The following is a 16,588-nucleotide window of genomic DNA, read 5'->3' as shown; positions in this document are numbered from 1 at the left end:
TTTTTTTCTCCCCTCCACATTTGGCATTGGTTGCGTTGTTGTCGCTTGTTTGTCTCACTTCAGGTTCTGATCCAGAGCCCCCGGGGCAGCCTGGAACAATGCAGTGAAGGATACACATTTCCAGGGACCTCTCAAGGTCCATAGAAATCTTACACCCAGAAAATCTAACAAGGGCTCCCCCTTTGTTTCTGCTCGGATTTGTGAATCTATCGAAGAATTGGCAAGAGGTTGAGTGAAATAAACAGGCATACAGGGACTGTCTGAGCCAAGAAGCAGCTGATTTTTTTTCACCCCATTCATTCAAACGGAAACAGAAAACAAGAACAAAAACAAATCCATTAGTTTACTCCTTGATTACGCAATAATAGGGCAATATAAGGTAAGAGGGAATGAAATAAATTGTAGCTGTTCATTTATCAACCCATGGGGGGTCAGAGCGACAACCCTGTGCTGTGCAATGTGGCAGTCAGATGAAAACCAACCTCTCATCCAAACAGAGCTGATGCTGCTTAACATTGACTAAAAACCTCAGTATAACAGTTTACACTGCCGGAAATCAACATCAGTGGAGACATCTCACCTCTACAAGCCCCATCCACACGTTCACACATGCCCTACAACTGACTGGAGTGAACGTAGAGGACAGCAGTTTTTTTAAAAGCATAAAGGGAATAAACTTACCGACGCCGTATTTCTCATGTTCTGTAGGTATCCACATGTTTACGCTCGGCGCATTTAAGTAAGTGGTCGGAATAGCAGCAAAATGCAGGGATTTGGTCCTGTGTAACGCATTCTATTGGTGTGCTTTCCTCCGGTCTGTAGTAGGAGTCATTGTTTAGGTTACAGGGAGAGAAAGCGCTGCTGCTGCTGCCGCTGCCGCTGCTGCTGCTGCTCGTAGTGGTACGGAGACGTGGTGCCTTCAAATGCCGCCGGGAAATGTGGCCATCGCGAGGTCAGTGCATCTGGAGAGACCAGCGAAATTAGATTTTGGAGGCTGTGTCGTTATACAATTTTGTATTAGACAATAGAGAATAGAGATAAATACAAATATAATAAAAACAGGTAGAAAATATGTATAATAGACAATATAAATACAGTAATAATATAAAACAAATGTCAAATATATACAGTCAGGTGGGGAGAAGATGAATTTGGGTTTAGGATAGGTAGAGGATAATAGCCTATAATAACTTGTAATTGTTGTTCAAATGTATTCATTTAACTCTTACATCCTTTTTTTGAGTTCATATAAAACATGCTAATCAGCTATTATTGTGTAAAATATTTGATTTAGTGAGTAAAACGGTCATATTAAATACCCATATTTATTTATTATATTAATCTGTCATTACCAACCATATAATCTCACCATGTCAACCTGTCACTACTGAAACAATGTTAATACTGCCTGTATATTACTACTATTTCATCCATTTCTATCATTTGTCTTTATCTAAATTCCATCTGTAACATTGTATATATCTAAATTGTATTCTGTCATTAGAATCAGAATCAGAATCAGCTTTATTGGCGAGGTATGCATGAACACACAAGAAATTTGACTTTGCACTCTCTTTGTACAAGGCATAAGAATAAGAATAAGCCATACAAATGAAAATAAAAAATATAATAATAATAACAATAACATCAGCTATAAATACAAAGAAGAACAAATAGGCTTACCTAATATGTACAGACTAAAATAATATGATAATAGTGCATTTTATTTATCTATTTTCATTTTTACCTATTTTATTTTATTTATTGGACCTTTTCTTGATTGAGTGGCTGCAGCAACTGAATTTCCCTCCCGGTGGATCAATAAAGTAATATCTTATCTCATCTTATCTGATCTTATCTTATCTTATCTTAAAATCAATCAAAAAAATAAACACAAATAAAAATAGGTAGTTCGTTTTTCTTGCCTGTCCATGCTAGCTTGCTTGACAACTGTTAAAAATGCTTTATATCAAACTAACACAAAACATTCTGTTCAGTTTTTGTTGTTTGATTGTTTATTTTGTTTCATTTTCACATATCACAACCACTACGATTTACAAGTGGCAGCAGAGATTTAAATCCAACCTAGGAAATGCCGAGGAGTACTTGAACGCAACGCCATCGCCAGCGCAGCGAGAAACCAGTGCAGTGCATTGTGGGATTTGTAGTACAATTCAGGAACGTTAATTTAAAGGAGAGTTTCAATTATACGTTGCATCTTCAACAACCAGTTGCTTGTTTTTGGGCTCTCTGTGAGAAGTCAGAAGGAAGAAAGGAAGGAAGGATGAAAAATTCAACATTAAATCAATAGTTTTTGGGTATTAATGTAAAACATGACCTTGTACCAGTGGTGAGTTCTCTCTTGGACACACAGGACTCCTTCTACTGGGACAACTGGGGCATGAAAAATACATGAGACTACATGTGAAGAAGCTTAAAACTGGAGCGAGTTCTGCAGCCAGTATGAAAGAGTTCAATACACAGCTCTCTCTGTGTGTGTGTGTGTGTGTGTGTGTGTGTGTGTGTGTGTGTGTGTGTGTGTGTGTGTGTGCATGTGAGAATGTGTTAAAACAGGCCTGTGTTGCACATTGATGATCTCTCACATTTTTTATGAGCAGAATGTCCTTAACATCTTGAACATCCATAGCATCCATACACTTCACTGTCCTCCTTGTTTTCCTGCATTCCCTTTGCTCATTTCCATCTTGGTGTAGGAGGTGTGTTTGAGTAAAAATAATTGTTGTAAAAACCCATTCTAATGCAAGTTCATTTCCCATGCTGAAAATGTGCGTTAAAATGCTTTGAAGTGTCAAATGTGCCTCTCTTTTCTCTTCGTGTCATCACAGGTTCACATGTCCGCTTACCCATTCACCTTTGTAGTTTACATGGTGAATTATGAATGGATACGCCATGAAAAAGCAAGCAACCCAGGGCTTGATGCAGGCTTTGTAGGATGAAATATACAGTGGGCTTAGGGCATCATGGGTCGTGTGTCATCCCCTTTTTTCTTATCCTCTCTGTTTCTCTCTCTGTACAAAACAAACAGTATGTAGATTAAATGCAGAGGAAAACTGCATTTAATTAAAATGGGGACTGGCAGATATAGCTGGATTAATTTTACAGTGTGCTTCCATGTTGCACCACTTCATCCCCACGGCCTCCTTCGATATTTCTGATTGGAGAGGTGGGGGGTTGTGGGTGCAGGGTGGGGGTATGGGGGATTGTCGGAATGTTCTACTCCACATATGAATAAATCATAAGCCGGGGTGCAAAGTAAGACAGAAGCCCCATGGATTCATCCCTGCGAGGACAAGAGATCGGAGCCAGTGTGCACATTTAGAAAGTGGGAACTAGACTATGTTCTACATCAGTGAACTCTGCACAGACTTCAGCTCCCATCACATTTTGGGTTTGATGATGGAAATGAAAAAATGTGGCGATGTAAACAAGAAAAGTGGATTGGGATGGACAAGAGCTGTTAACTGCTGACAGTAAAATGTGCCCTGACTGCAACAATGTAGAGTTTCATTGTGTTTCATGCAAAATGGAAAACATATTATTCCCTATCTGTTTTATTACATTCAAATCACATGTTGAGATCTAACTAACAATTCCAGGCTGAAAGCATGAAATACAGAATGCAATTTTTGGAAAGAACACAGATTACAATCTTTTTTTCAGTGAAAAAAACAACACAGCTGTCCCTATGTTGATGACCATTGATTGTTCCAATATGGACGCGACCCTCTATCTCCCCCCAATGTCATGAGATAAAGCCAAGATCCCAACCAATCACCAGCAACATATTACACTGGTTATGTATTTTAGTGTCCAGGCATACATAGATATGATCTGTAGGACTGAGGTCACACCCCTTCCACTTACCAAAGCATACATTAAACTCCTGTATTTAGAGAGGAAAGTGAGGGTGTTGGAGCTATTTGTTTATTTTTTGTATTTAGTTGATTATTTATTTTAGAATTAATAAGTAGTATTAGTTGTTAGATTTATCCAAACATTTCTTTTTACAGTTAATTTAAGTTAGATTTTGGTGATATATTTTTGCTAGTCATTTGTTTAGATTTTAGATTTAGATTTTTTTTGCGTATTTAGTATTTCTTTTGTATGTTTTTGTCTGTTTGGTAATTAGGAATTGTGGGCACCTTAGGTTATTTAGGTAGGTAGGTGGCAGAAGGCCAGCATGCACCTGGTGAGCCTATGTTTTTTTACCAATTTTTTCTTTGTTCTTTTTGTTTGCTTGCTTGCCATCAAAATAAACCATTGGAAACCGCTGAACTCTTGCATGGACATTGGACTTCTTTTGCCTGCGTACATCACATCCTCATGATGCGTCAGTGACCCTTTGATTAAGTTTAGTTAAAGTTTGAGTTTGATATTTTGATTTTTCTTTGAGTTTTTTATGACAAATGGCCACTACAGAGGGAATGACATACGGGAATCGAACCCACTATATGGGCGTGACTTAACCATTAGGCTAAATCCGCATCCCAAGCTCTGAAATTTTTGGGTCTTAATTTAGAGGAGCATTTGTGCTGTCCATCTTTTTACACAGTCTATGTTGATAACCAAAAATAAGAAAATGCGGTGTCCAGAGTCACTCACTATTTAGTCTGTAACATATTGAGTTTACAATTTTGTAGCACTGTCAGAAAATGTAGACTGTTTAGTTTCTAAACAGTTGACTCAAAGTATCCCACTGTGTATCTTGAAAGCAGAATAACCAAAAGTCACTTACTCTGCAAAACATGCTGTAATGCCTTGCACTGAAATAATAAAACAGAGGTTAAGTCAGTGCTGAGAAAAAGACCCACAGAGTATCAGAAAATATTGTATCTTTTTGCAGAACCTGTTACAGGAGGGACACAGTAAATATTTCATTCAGGACACAAGCAGAGAGCCTGTAGCCATTTTGGCGATTCTATGAGGCTGAACGTAGGCACAATTGTGATCTGTCTCTAAGCTGTTGTATGCCATTAGAAATGTAGGTATTTACAAGAAACAGCATTAATTGACTTTCTGATGGTGCAAGATGACGAGTCGGGAAAATTTGAAGTTCTAGGTCAAAGTCGGTTCATCCTCTGGGTACCATGAATATTAGAATTGAATTTATTGACAACTCATCCAGTGATTGCTGAGATATGTCAGTCATGTGGTCCAACCAACAGATTATGCATCTGTCATCTCTAGCACCACACTGTCTGCATGGCTAAAACTAGCAGTCATCGGCATATAGAGTGACCAGAAATGTATAACACCTGTAATGTGAAACTATCCTGTATTTGATGGACACAGAATGATTAAGTGGGAGGTAAGAATCTGCAGATGGGAAGAAAAAAGAAAGAAGAGGAGTCACAGGTGGCCTATCCATTCCCTGACCACAGTTAAAGGATATGAGGGACAGAAGACAGGTCAAGTCACTCAGCAGTCTGTGTCGATGCTCAGTTTTTTCCTCCTTCTTTTCATCCCTCCCCCTTCCACTCCTATCGTCTACATTTCTTCATGTTGACTCTGAGTTTCATCATTGGGTCCCATATGTTACCTGGAGGGTGTCTTGGTTGAGAGTACAACTGAAGGTCTGGGAGGGAAGATGGAGTCAGAGACAGTTCCAAGAGCCCAGATGGGCTCTGAAGATTGCTCAGCATTTCCGTTTCTTCACCACCAGTCTCTTTTCATCTCTGGCCTGTGGACACAAATAAAGGCAACATCTGTGACACGTAAATCAAAATGGAAAAGAAGAGAGCAGGTTTTTTTTTTTTAAGTTGCTTTTGCATTAGCAATGAATCTATATAATAAAAAGCCATTCTCAAATTACTACAATCACTTTATTTGTCGAAAAGTGAGGCTTAACAAGGTTGATTTACTTTGCCAGCTGGAGCAGAAGTGACCCTGGCTTATCTCATGTCACCACCACCTATCATCTTGTCTCAGCACTTCTCAGCTTTGATTTAATTCACACCAGGAAGTGTGGGTCAGATGGGGAAAAAACATATGCCTCCCTCTGCTCACACGCAGCAGGCGATATCCTCACCTCCAGTATGACAGGCCTCTAAATATAGCAGAGAAAAATAGGCTTTTTCTCACAAGAAAAGAACCCCTCCTTCTGCTGTATATTGTACCATATGAAGACTGAATTTCACAACTCAATACCTCTAAAGAGGATTTTCGTGTACTTATGGTGGCCTTAATTACTTTGCTTTTCCTAGACAGCACATTTACAGTATTGGCAGGTTTACTGTAGCTCCCAAAGGGATTAGTCATTTACTCTTTCTATATTACATGTAATACCGTCTTAAGATATAATCCACCCACAAATAGGCCATTCATATTCTCACAAACATGTGAATCCACACCCACGTGTGCGTTTACACTCCATATTGTAAAAATCAGAGAAAATGTACATGCAAGAAAAAAACATTTCCTGGCATGTGTGGATAGTAGAAGCCATCACAGTAAGATTTACAAGCAAAACAAGTACCGTGAAAGTATGGAGGAGTGAGATGAGTTTTGAGAAAAACACAACATGTGTAAACACAGACATGATATGAAAAGGGGTTGATTTGTAAGTTATTTTTAAAGATATAAACATGTTATTCTGAAAATTGGAAACTAAGAAATTCAGGGGTGTTTCCAGGGGATGATCAGGGACCCCAAAAATCTGAAGGGCCACCCCAAAATCCTAAAAAGTGATTGGGTGTTTGCTTTGTCAGAGGCAGTACTTAGGTTAAATTTACTGTTTGGGCTGTGTTACAAATGGCTGTTGCCACTCTGTGTTTCTAGTGTGTGAGTGATTTATTTTACTTGGTCTATATCTTAAGCTGTTCACATGCTGAAGTGTCCTTGGGCAAGACTCTTAACCCCAAACTACCTACCTCTGGCTGTGCCATTCATGTGTAAATAGAACTAGATAATACTGATGAGTGCTTTAGATAGCAGCCTCTGCCATCAGTTATTATTGCCATTATTATCCATTAAAACATACTGTTATACACTTCAAATGTATAAAAGCTTTATTTTTTGTGTCCATGACATTTCCAACCAAGTATATACACACTCTAGACACTCTCCTTGCTCCTTCTCCTCTCTGCGTCGTTCTTTTACAGACTTCTATTTTGTTATGGTAGTTAAAAAGCACACAATGAAAGCCCCTGCTCAGGATTTGAATGCAGCATTAATTAATTCAGAGGTGGCAGATTTAACCACCACACTGCCATACCACCTGTCAGGGTTGCCTTTTCAGGTTTGATATATGTTGTTGTTTATCCTGGTAGTTCAAAATCATGGACCACAATCCAGTGTGAGAAAGCGAGAACACTGCAGTTTTACACTGAAAGGCCCCACTCTGGGTTTGAACACTGAAACAGCTAATTGTAAGGCAGCAGTGCTAACCATTGCACCAATGCACCGCCATGTTGTTATCGTCTGTTTGTGTCAACTGGTTGCTCAAACTTTAATTACCAGATCAGTTTTTATCAACATGAAAGGCCCCAGTCTGGATACTCTACACACTCTACGACTTTTAGGTTTTATTTATTTATTTATTTATTTATTTATTTTATTTCAGTTTGATTCCCGGCCGGTCGACCATTTCCTGCATGTGGATGCAGGACCACTTCCTGCTACTCCCCTCATTTCCTGTCTCTCTTCAGCTGTCCTATCAAATAAAGGCAAAAAAATCTAACTTAAAAAAAAAAAAAAAAATTATAATAATAACAATAATAATATATAATAATATGGTAGTAGTAATGGATCTTGGAGTGACTGAAAAATTGTCTGTTCAAAATTGAAGGAGTAAGGAAAAGGAATAAGCAAAAAATATATATATATAAATAAATAAATTGAAGGGGAGAGATATAGGAAAAACAAATAAGAAAAAAAAATAAAAAAATAAAAAAATAAAAGTAAAACAAAACGAAAGAAGGGCACGCCATGTACCAATACACACAGGCACACAAGCACATCCACCAACACACACACATTCAAACACACATATACACGCACACACAAGAGCACACAAACATAAGTATAGATACACACAAGCACACGCAAATATATATCTAAGAATACACCCAAACACACACGTACACACTTAGATTATGATAGCTTAGCTTGCCATCCTAATGCTCATAGTTATAATACCTGTGATGGAAATTAATAATAATACTAATACTACTAGTAATAAAAAAAATAAAAAAATAGAATGTATATATATTTATAGACTTTTCAGTTTTTAATGGGGCCACCCTCAAGTACAAAAGGCCTGAGTTAGCATTTCCAATGTGGCAACCAACATTGTTGAGCTTCAAATCATCTCTTGAAAAACCAATGACATGATTTGATATTTTAATATTCCACCACATATGTCTATGTCAAGGTGATGCTGCTGGAAACATAATCACTAAGGCTTAAAGACTCCTTGCTCTTACAACCATGAATGGCTGGTCAAAATTTCCTGGAAATCCATCCCGTAAATGTAAATATATTTTTAGTCTGAACTGAAGCAGTGGACAGTCCACTGGTCATCACCATCCTCTGAGCCAAAAACTCCTCAAAACCAAAAAATAGCCTGTTATGCAAGATATCTGAGAATTATTCCTGACAGTCTCTATCTGAACAACATGACTCACAGCGCAGCCTCTGCAGATCCTGCAGTCTGTGGATGAGACATATCAGCTCAACTTTTTTCCCCTTTTCCGTTGGGTCTTCACTTCAAACCTTGTTTTGGCTGGATATAAAAATAGACCTCCTTCGTCTCCCTCTTTAGCATCAAAACAGAACGCACCACAGATGATTTTTTTTATTGGTTTGATATGCAAAACTGCACTCAGAAGCGATGATGTGATTTGCAGTATAGGAATGGATCCTGTCAGCTACAAGTGTTCCACTTGGGAATCAAACAACTGACAAGAAAAGTGTTTCCTCTGTATGTTCCCTCTTATCCAGTTTAACCACTTCTCTGTTACACCTTTAACATCTACAATCAACAACTGCACATGAGCTGGTGGCTTTTTTTGGCTTGTTTCTGTTTGCTTTTTTTCCTTTTCTTCAGCAGTCAAAAAGTCTTTCAGTTTTCAACATAGTCCCAGAATTCTTTGACGCCCGTGAGATCAGAACCCTGATCCTGTTGCACGATATCAACAAGTGCAGTTTAAAAGAGCAGCTCAGTCATCTGTTATCTGCTTCAGCCTGTGAAGTGGTCTTTTTCATCCACTTTGCCTCCAGGAAGCCACCGAACTGTCAAGCTCTCCAGCCGCCCACAACTATTTATCATGTGGTCATCGGCCACCCTGGAAACAATCAAGACCCTTTCAGTTAAACACTTATTGCTTTGCACTGTGTGATTATGAGCGGTCGTCTAGTCTGCAATGATGTTAGGTTCTAACTGAGGAGGAAATGCTAACAAGTACAGCTCTTGTACAGTCCCACTGTGTATAGCTCTTCTGAAGATGAACAGGAGGGCTCATGTAGAATATCTCTCCAAATGCTTTCCAAGTGTTTAGCCGACTCGCTAAAAAGCAATTACTTACAATCACTGCTGGCTGCTTTCCAAAATATGCCCCAGTGTTTAAGATTCTTGGATGCTTTTCAATCCTTTTATTTTATGGTCTTCATCAATTGAACATTTTGTTACCAGCAAATTGACACAGGCTTGATATATTAAATGCATTACTGACATTCATTTTTATCTCTCTCTGTTCTGCTGCTGAAACTGGACAAAATGTGCAGGGTAATATCTCACATGAGGCTGTAATAACATCCTAACTCTATGATATACTTAAGCTGTAGATCTGAGCCACTGACTGTAAATAAAGATGGATGACATGTCTCCACTTCCACCTGTTTTACAAAAGTGAAGTCAAAATACCTCCCACGGTGAGAGCTGACATATTTCATTCATGACGTTATTTAGACTTAAGACATTGTGCAGCAGTGTAAGGCTGGTGGTGCCAGGGTATTGACGGTACTAACCCACTTCTTCCGCTACTTACTGTAATGACTGAAACTACAGTGTAGGGAAAAATATTTGATTTGTATTTCAATTTCATCTTTGACCCATGTCCCATCTGTTAACATGGAGGAGGTGGGCTTTATGATAAGCCTGGTTAATACTAATGCGTCAGATCGATGGCGTAGCCCACGGGTTCCCAAACTTTTCAGCCCGCAACCCCAAAATATAGGTGGCAAAGACTCGCTCCCCCACTGTACCTCAAAGTGATTAAATGTGGCTTCATTTAGCTGGTCTGAAGAACATTAGCCTACCTACATGAGCATGTGGCTGTGTTTATATGAATTAACCTACTGCTACTGATGCTTTTGATAATTAACTGTTCACTAGCCCTAAACTTAGGAGTCATCTGGCAAAAAGAAAGGCAGAAAACTCATTACATTTTCTATTTTAAAGGTTTCATTTCAAGCTTAGCAACTATTTTTGTTGATATTTTTTACTATAAATGAGTAAAATGTACTATTTTTAGATAACTTACAAAAAATCTCACATCCCCTCCATTTGTGTCTCGCGACCCCCCCAGGGGGTCCCGACCCACACTTTAGGAACCCCTGGCGTAGCCTATGCACGTAGGTCTGCGTAGTCCCTATATCTACACAGAGGCCTACGCACGTAGCCGACACGCACCTCTTCCAAAAGGTAACTAATTATCGTGCCGACGTGGACCGCAAGCCCTGTGATTGGTCCACTCAACGGCATTATATTTCCTGCATTTACAGCACTTCTTGAATTGCTATTTATCAGCCGTACTTCGGCCCTGTAGTTAATCTGCTCCAACATCTCCTTTCTATTCTTCCCTGTAATCATTACTGTATGATAAACAGCAACATCAGCTGTAAATTAACATAACACTTCAGGAATTGCTGTGAAAAAGTAAACAGAAAACGTAGCAGGGCTGGAAACAGGCAACTCAACTATCAGAGCGACCACACTGTCCTCAAGCATTTCGGCTGAGAATTGCTACGCGATACGGACACATCGACGCACACATCACTTCAGGGTTAGCTGCTGCTGCGTAGGATCAACACAGAAGTATAAACCAGCCTTTATACTGCAGCCACTTAGAAGGAGGATCCAAATATTTTGGCTTCACTTTTGGGAAGCTGTCATCCCGTCCATCTTTTCAACAGTCAGTGTTCATATACCTTCCACCTGTTAATTTTTTCATTTTAGGCAGGGGATATTTTGACTTCATTTTTGTACACTAGAAGGAGGTGTCGTCCATCTTTACATGCATAATGGGATCCTAGTGTCACAGTATCTTTCCTTTCTAACAAACACAATGCTGAACTCCAATAGTTACATTTATTTTTATATATATATTTAGAATTGATTTATACTGATGAATAAATAATACCAAGACTAGTTGTGACCCTAAAAGCCACATCTCTCTCAGGTTACATCCCTCTGTTCATGGTAACTGCCGGCCCAGACGAGGCATTCATGAAAGCATTTTTACGACTAACACGCTCTGCTGGGCTCCCACATCCCCCTAGCTGTTACACACTGAGGGTGCAATATTACAGTACACAACCACCTGGACCCCGACACCCACCAGTGAAAACATAATTGTGCCTGCGAGTGTATAGACACACACACATACATGGACACTGGACAGATGGCTGTCATAAACGGCTGTATCTGTTAGCAAGTTGAAAGCAATCCTTGGCAATGTGTCCCCTCCTCACACCTACCCACGACCCACATTCATCTCATCAGTTCAAAGCACTCACTCTCACATACACACACACACACACACACACACACACACACACAAAGAAATATCTGTCTGAACATGTCATATTTAAGTCTCAAAATAAATAATTGAGACTTAAAAATAAACAAAATATTGATGCTTTCAACTAAATTTCAGTGTTGTTAGTGGTTAGTGCTTACTGGGCTTGTTATTTGACTTTGAGGACATAGATAAGGATTGCACGGTTAGCAGTGGCGGTTCTAGACCAATTTTACTGGGGGGGCCAGGCTGGGGCCAAGGGTGTTGTCAGAGGGATACATTGAACCCTGACAAAAGAGACTGAGAAGGGCGAGGACCGGCTGAGAACAAACTGGCAAAACATCAGTGCATCCCTATATACTAGACATATATGCTACTGTGTACTATATCAAAATGCAGACTGACAGCAGCTGTTTGGATGTTTACACTCAACATGAGTCCCTTAGCGCTCTAAGGGACTGGAACCAAGTGCCACATGCATTTGTTCCGCCTGTAACATCGACGCGATACCGAAGCTTTTTTTTATTGTATAATATTATTTTGGTGTGGAGGGGGGGCCACAGGGGGGTCGAGTTTCAGTTTTACAGGGGCACTGGCCCCTGTTGGCCCCTCCCCAGAACCGCCACTGATGGCTAGGAGCTCATTTAAAAATGTTATAGGACTGTGCTGAGCCATTTTCAGTTACCGAGAGGCTGTTTCTTTCTTATTTTTGTGACAAGAAATGTCAATGTATGAGTAGTGATGGCATGTTACCATTACATAACTTTAAGTTTTAGAAAAAGCAACATGCTTTCTGTACAAAACATGAATAGTGAAACATCTTAGTGACTAAAAGTGGATTAACAGAAGTAGAATTGGATGTTTCGTGCAGAATCACTAAGAAATATTGTGTTATGTCATGCCTATGGAGAACTGACACTGCACACAGTTTCCTGATATGATTCACTTGTTTTGACTTTTGTACAGTGAAAGATTCACCACCAGATTTAATACCATGTAGTCCGAGTCCATGTTTAGAAGTGCACAAACATGCAATCTTTTGTTTCAGTGCTTAGTCACCCGTCTTACTCATATCTATAAAACCACGGACTGGCAGCAGCACGAGCCGCTCTCCTCTAAGTGCTGTTTGCTCTTTTTCTGGTTGGTGTTTAGCTCCTCTATCAGCCGGTTGGTCTGTGGGCGTTGGTGTTGGTGTGAGGAGCAGTCTGTGCTTGGATGAGTGTGTAACCCCCCCCCCCCCCTACATCCTGTAATCCACATAAAGAGGTGGTGTATAAGATTCACTTGCGGCTGAAGCTGATCATTTCTGCTCTTCTGATGCAACAAAATGCCACGAGGGGTGTGATTATCAGGGCTGCATGTTTACATGGTCTAATGACATAAAAACATGCTGACACATTTAAATGTAGCCTGTGACACCTGTGACAACACGCAGTGCTATCAAGCTGCAGGGCTGGAATTACATATTGTAATTGCTAAAGCTAAGATTCAGTTGAAAGTCAGCAGTTAGGTTATCTTGTAAAAACATGGCTGAGAAATATACAAGGCAAACATGAATTTCCATATCACTCTGCATACATTATAATGACTATTATGCCATATGTGATCACAGAGAATCTAAGAGGAGTGTGAAAAGCCCTGTGAGAACATGTTTACATGCTTCTGTGTGCATGTTTGAGTGGCATGTATGCTATTATGATTCATTTGTGATTCAAAATCAGGGTGCCTAAAGTAAAAAACAGTGTCAGATAGAAAGAATAATATCCTTCTGCTGTATTTTAAAGTAATAAATCTGCTTATCTCACTTTGCTGTCCTTGATTATATCTAACTGAAATTTGGTGGAGAGATAACCGTAGGTCAGCGGCTCAGTTAATTAAATTTTGGTGGTGATCTACATCAAGGATTTCCGTCATTATATGATTATCTTAGTTATTATAATGAGGGTGAGCTCATATGCTGGTGGGAAGGTCTGACAACCTTCCGAGTCTAGTATAGCATATTTGGTCCATATCAGTGAAGAATAACATTGTTTGATTTGGGATGCATCCATGCTCCAAACAGTAAAAAAAAAAAAAGACACATTAGAGGTAATGTGTAGTGCAAATCACAATCCTGACAGGGTGAGCATAACCACCCATTCACTATACATTGTCTTACATTATTATCTGACTACCATCTCAAGGCATAAAGAAGCTGACACAAAATATTGATTTGAAGATGGTTTATTGATTCAACAAGACTTTATTTATACAGCTAAAGGCGAGTACACACTACAGGATGATCGGGCGGATTTTTGTCCCAATCTCCCCGTTACGATCAAAGCCAGCAAAAGCCCGATTTTCCTGTGGTGTGTGTTAAGATCGGAAGGCCTCAGCAGGAGAGATCGTAAATAATGAACATGTTTAATATACTAGAAATCCTGTAGTGTTTTGGATGCTCTGAGAGGAGCCGAGCACGCACAGTGTGTAATGTCACATGTAACGGAGCAAAAGCCAATCAAGACGCGAGCTGACTCAGCTGACTGACAGAAGAGGAAGTAAAAACAAGCTATCTGTAATACTTCTGATGATTTTTACTCACCTCTAACTCACGCTGTAATGCATACAGCCCACATTCCCACCGTCTCCATGACTTTTTCCATGATCCTGTTTTCTTTTTTGTGTGTGTTTTTGGAAAGTAAGAGGCCGAAGACAATCATCATTGCTTCTTCCTGTTCGTCCGCCATGTTTGTTTACACCGAAGTCACGTTTAACTATGCGAGATTTGGAATACTGAGCGTGAAGAACCTGATACTCTGCTGAAGAGTCGGTTAGTGTGTGGTGCACACTACACACTATAAGGTGAGAAGAGAGAGAGATCTTGTGCGATCTGTCTTTCGTTACCATTAAGTGTGTGTTCTCTAAATGTGTGAAGGTTTGAAGAATCCTGTAATGTGTGCCAGCCTTAAGAGGATGCAGCACTTACCAATTCAGAATGCTAAGAGAAACTGGTATATTTGCCACAGTGTCAACAGGCAAAGGGGAAACGTGTCAGGCCTGTTTGCGCAGATTGATTTGATGCTGTTGCTTTTGATACTGAGAATTGATTACATCTGAAATTGGCTTTTTCTCAATCAAAATCAAGTCATTAACACAGATGTTAATGTCAGGTAATGATATAGGGATAGGTGACATTTTTTCTCCTTTTCTTCTTCTTCTTCTTTTTGCCATGCAAGTTGTGAGCTTGTGTTTTATCTTGGATGAGCCCTACAGAGTGTCTTTGACCTGTCAGCAAAACCCAGAAGCAGGAAAGACTGATCTGGAGAGATAAGTCAAAATGCATTACAAATCACAGCAAGACGTAAAACAGCCGAGATTTACTGCCACTGGAGGCTCTATCCGGCATTCTGCCTCGCATGTTGCATATGTTTAGAATTTACAAGTCTTTTTGCCGCACGGCCATAAAGAACCAACAAACAAGACATGACGGTATATCATAAATTCGTGGTTCTCACACAGCATACAGCATGCATTATTTACTTCAAGTGTTTACTCTTTGCACATGCTAACCCTGTGAAATAATCAATGCTAATGTCACTAAGAATGTAAATGTAAAGCACTGCGTCAGTGCTATGCACCATCAGATACAAGTGGGCTCTCTTTTCTTTTCATTTCAAACTCTTAATCTGGTGCTGTATCAGCTCCATCAGTGAACAAACAACACTCCAATCAACTCTTGTCAATAGCCAATAATTGTCCCTGGAAAATCAACATTCATTACCACTCGGGGTATATGAGAGGACTTACGCAACCCACAAAGCAGCAAATAATCCTGCTAGAAGACTCAGTTCCTTCAAATTCAGGGCTCAAAATTGGTGTTAAATTAAGAAAAAATGGGTTTCATGTGTACATGCTTTTAGCAGAGGTGCATTTGGCACACATGAAAGCAGGTGGAAGGAGTATCTCTGCCTCCTAGCTCAGTGGGAGACACACCCGGCTTTACTCTGATAACCCATTAACATTGAGGTATAAAGGGAGGTTGTGAATTGCTGCCCACAGCAGTGCCATACAGAGATACCCACAACCAACACATGAACACACAGAGGGCCTATTTCAAGCATGCAGGGACATCCAAAATATAAACACAGAGGAAAGAGTGTGCAAAAGGGAACGAGAGAGAGAAAGAGGAGAAATTATGAAACAAAGAGAGCAGTGCAGTGAGAGGCGGGGAGAAAAAGACAGCTCTGGACAGATTTCCAGCAACAGAGAGAAAGACAGAAAAACAGACACAGCTCTACTCTGCCTCCCACATCAAAAAGCCTTCTCTACTAAATGTCAGGGCAGCTGGATATCAGGCCTGCCTGTGCTTCTGACTCAGGCTTTTCTGCCCTCGTGGTTTGATTTGTTGTCCTGAAACCTTGATTGAAAGGTGTCTTTTGCAACCACAGCGTGAATTGTGGCCTTTTATTTTTAGTACTTGAGAAGCAGGTGCTACAAGAGAAGGAATATCTGATGTGGGAGAGTTTATGTGTGAGACAGGAGGTGGATATGTTCCCATGATTATGATTTATCACCTCAGATAGAGTATGTTTAATCCAGACAGGCCAATCTCTGTTCTCACCATCACATATTCCTCTGAGGGGGAAGTAAACTGATTGTGTCCAACATGCCTGTTGCTATGTGAGAAATGCTTCAATTTATTTCCACGCTTGGGTGTTGTTTGTATGCGACCTAGAGGGAAATTGAAACCATTCTACACTTACATAAAAGTGACAGTCCAACCTTTAATCCAGGAGATAAAAAACAACCGTTCACGTCCTCTTATTGTTGTGATGATTGCCTTTATTTGA

General features: G+C 39.8%; 1 protein-coding gene across 2 annotated transcripts in view; it reads right to left on the bottom strand.

Moving 5' to 3' along the window:
- The window catches only part of dock4b (dedicator of cytokinesis 4b), a 170,271-nt gene extending 169,351 nt beyond the window's left edge, over window positions 1-920 (bottom strand). For both annotated transcript variants that reach the window (XM_034673952.1, XM_034673953.1), the window contains exon 1: window positions 682-920. In XM_034673952.1, the coding sequence (XP_034529843.1) occupies window positions 682-718 (37 nt within the window). In that variant the 5' untranslated portion in view covers window positions 719-920. The remainder of the gene's footprint in view (window positions 1-681) is intronic.
- Window positions 921-16,588: the final 15,668 nt, after the last annotated feature.

Source organism: Notolabrus celidotus, chromosome 21 (assembly GCF_009762535.1).
Source record: "Notolabrus celidotus isolate fNotCel1 chromosome 21, fNotCel1.pri, whole genome shotgun sequence".
Taxonomy (NCBI): Eukaryota; Metazoa; Chordata; class Actinopteri; order Labriformes; family Labridae; genus Notolabrus; species Notolabrus celidotus.
The sequence above is the reverse complement of the archived record's forward strand: the minus strand, read 5'-3'. Positions and strand labels throughout refer to the sequence as shown.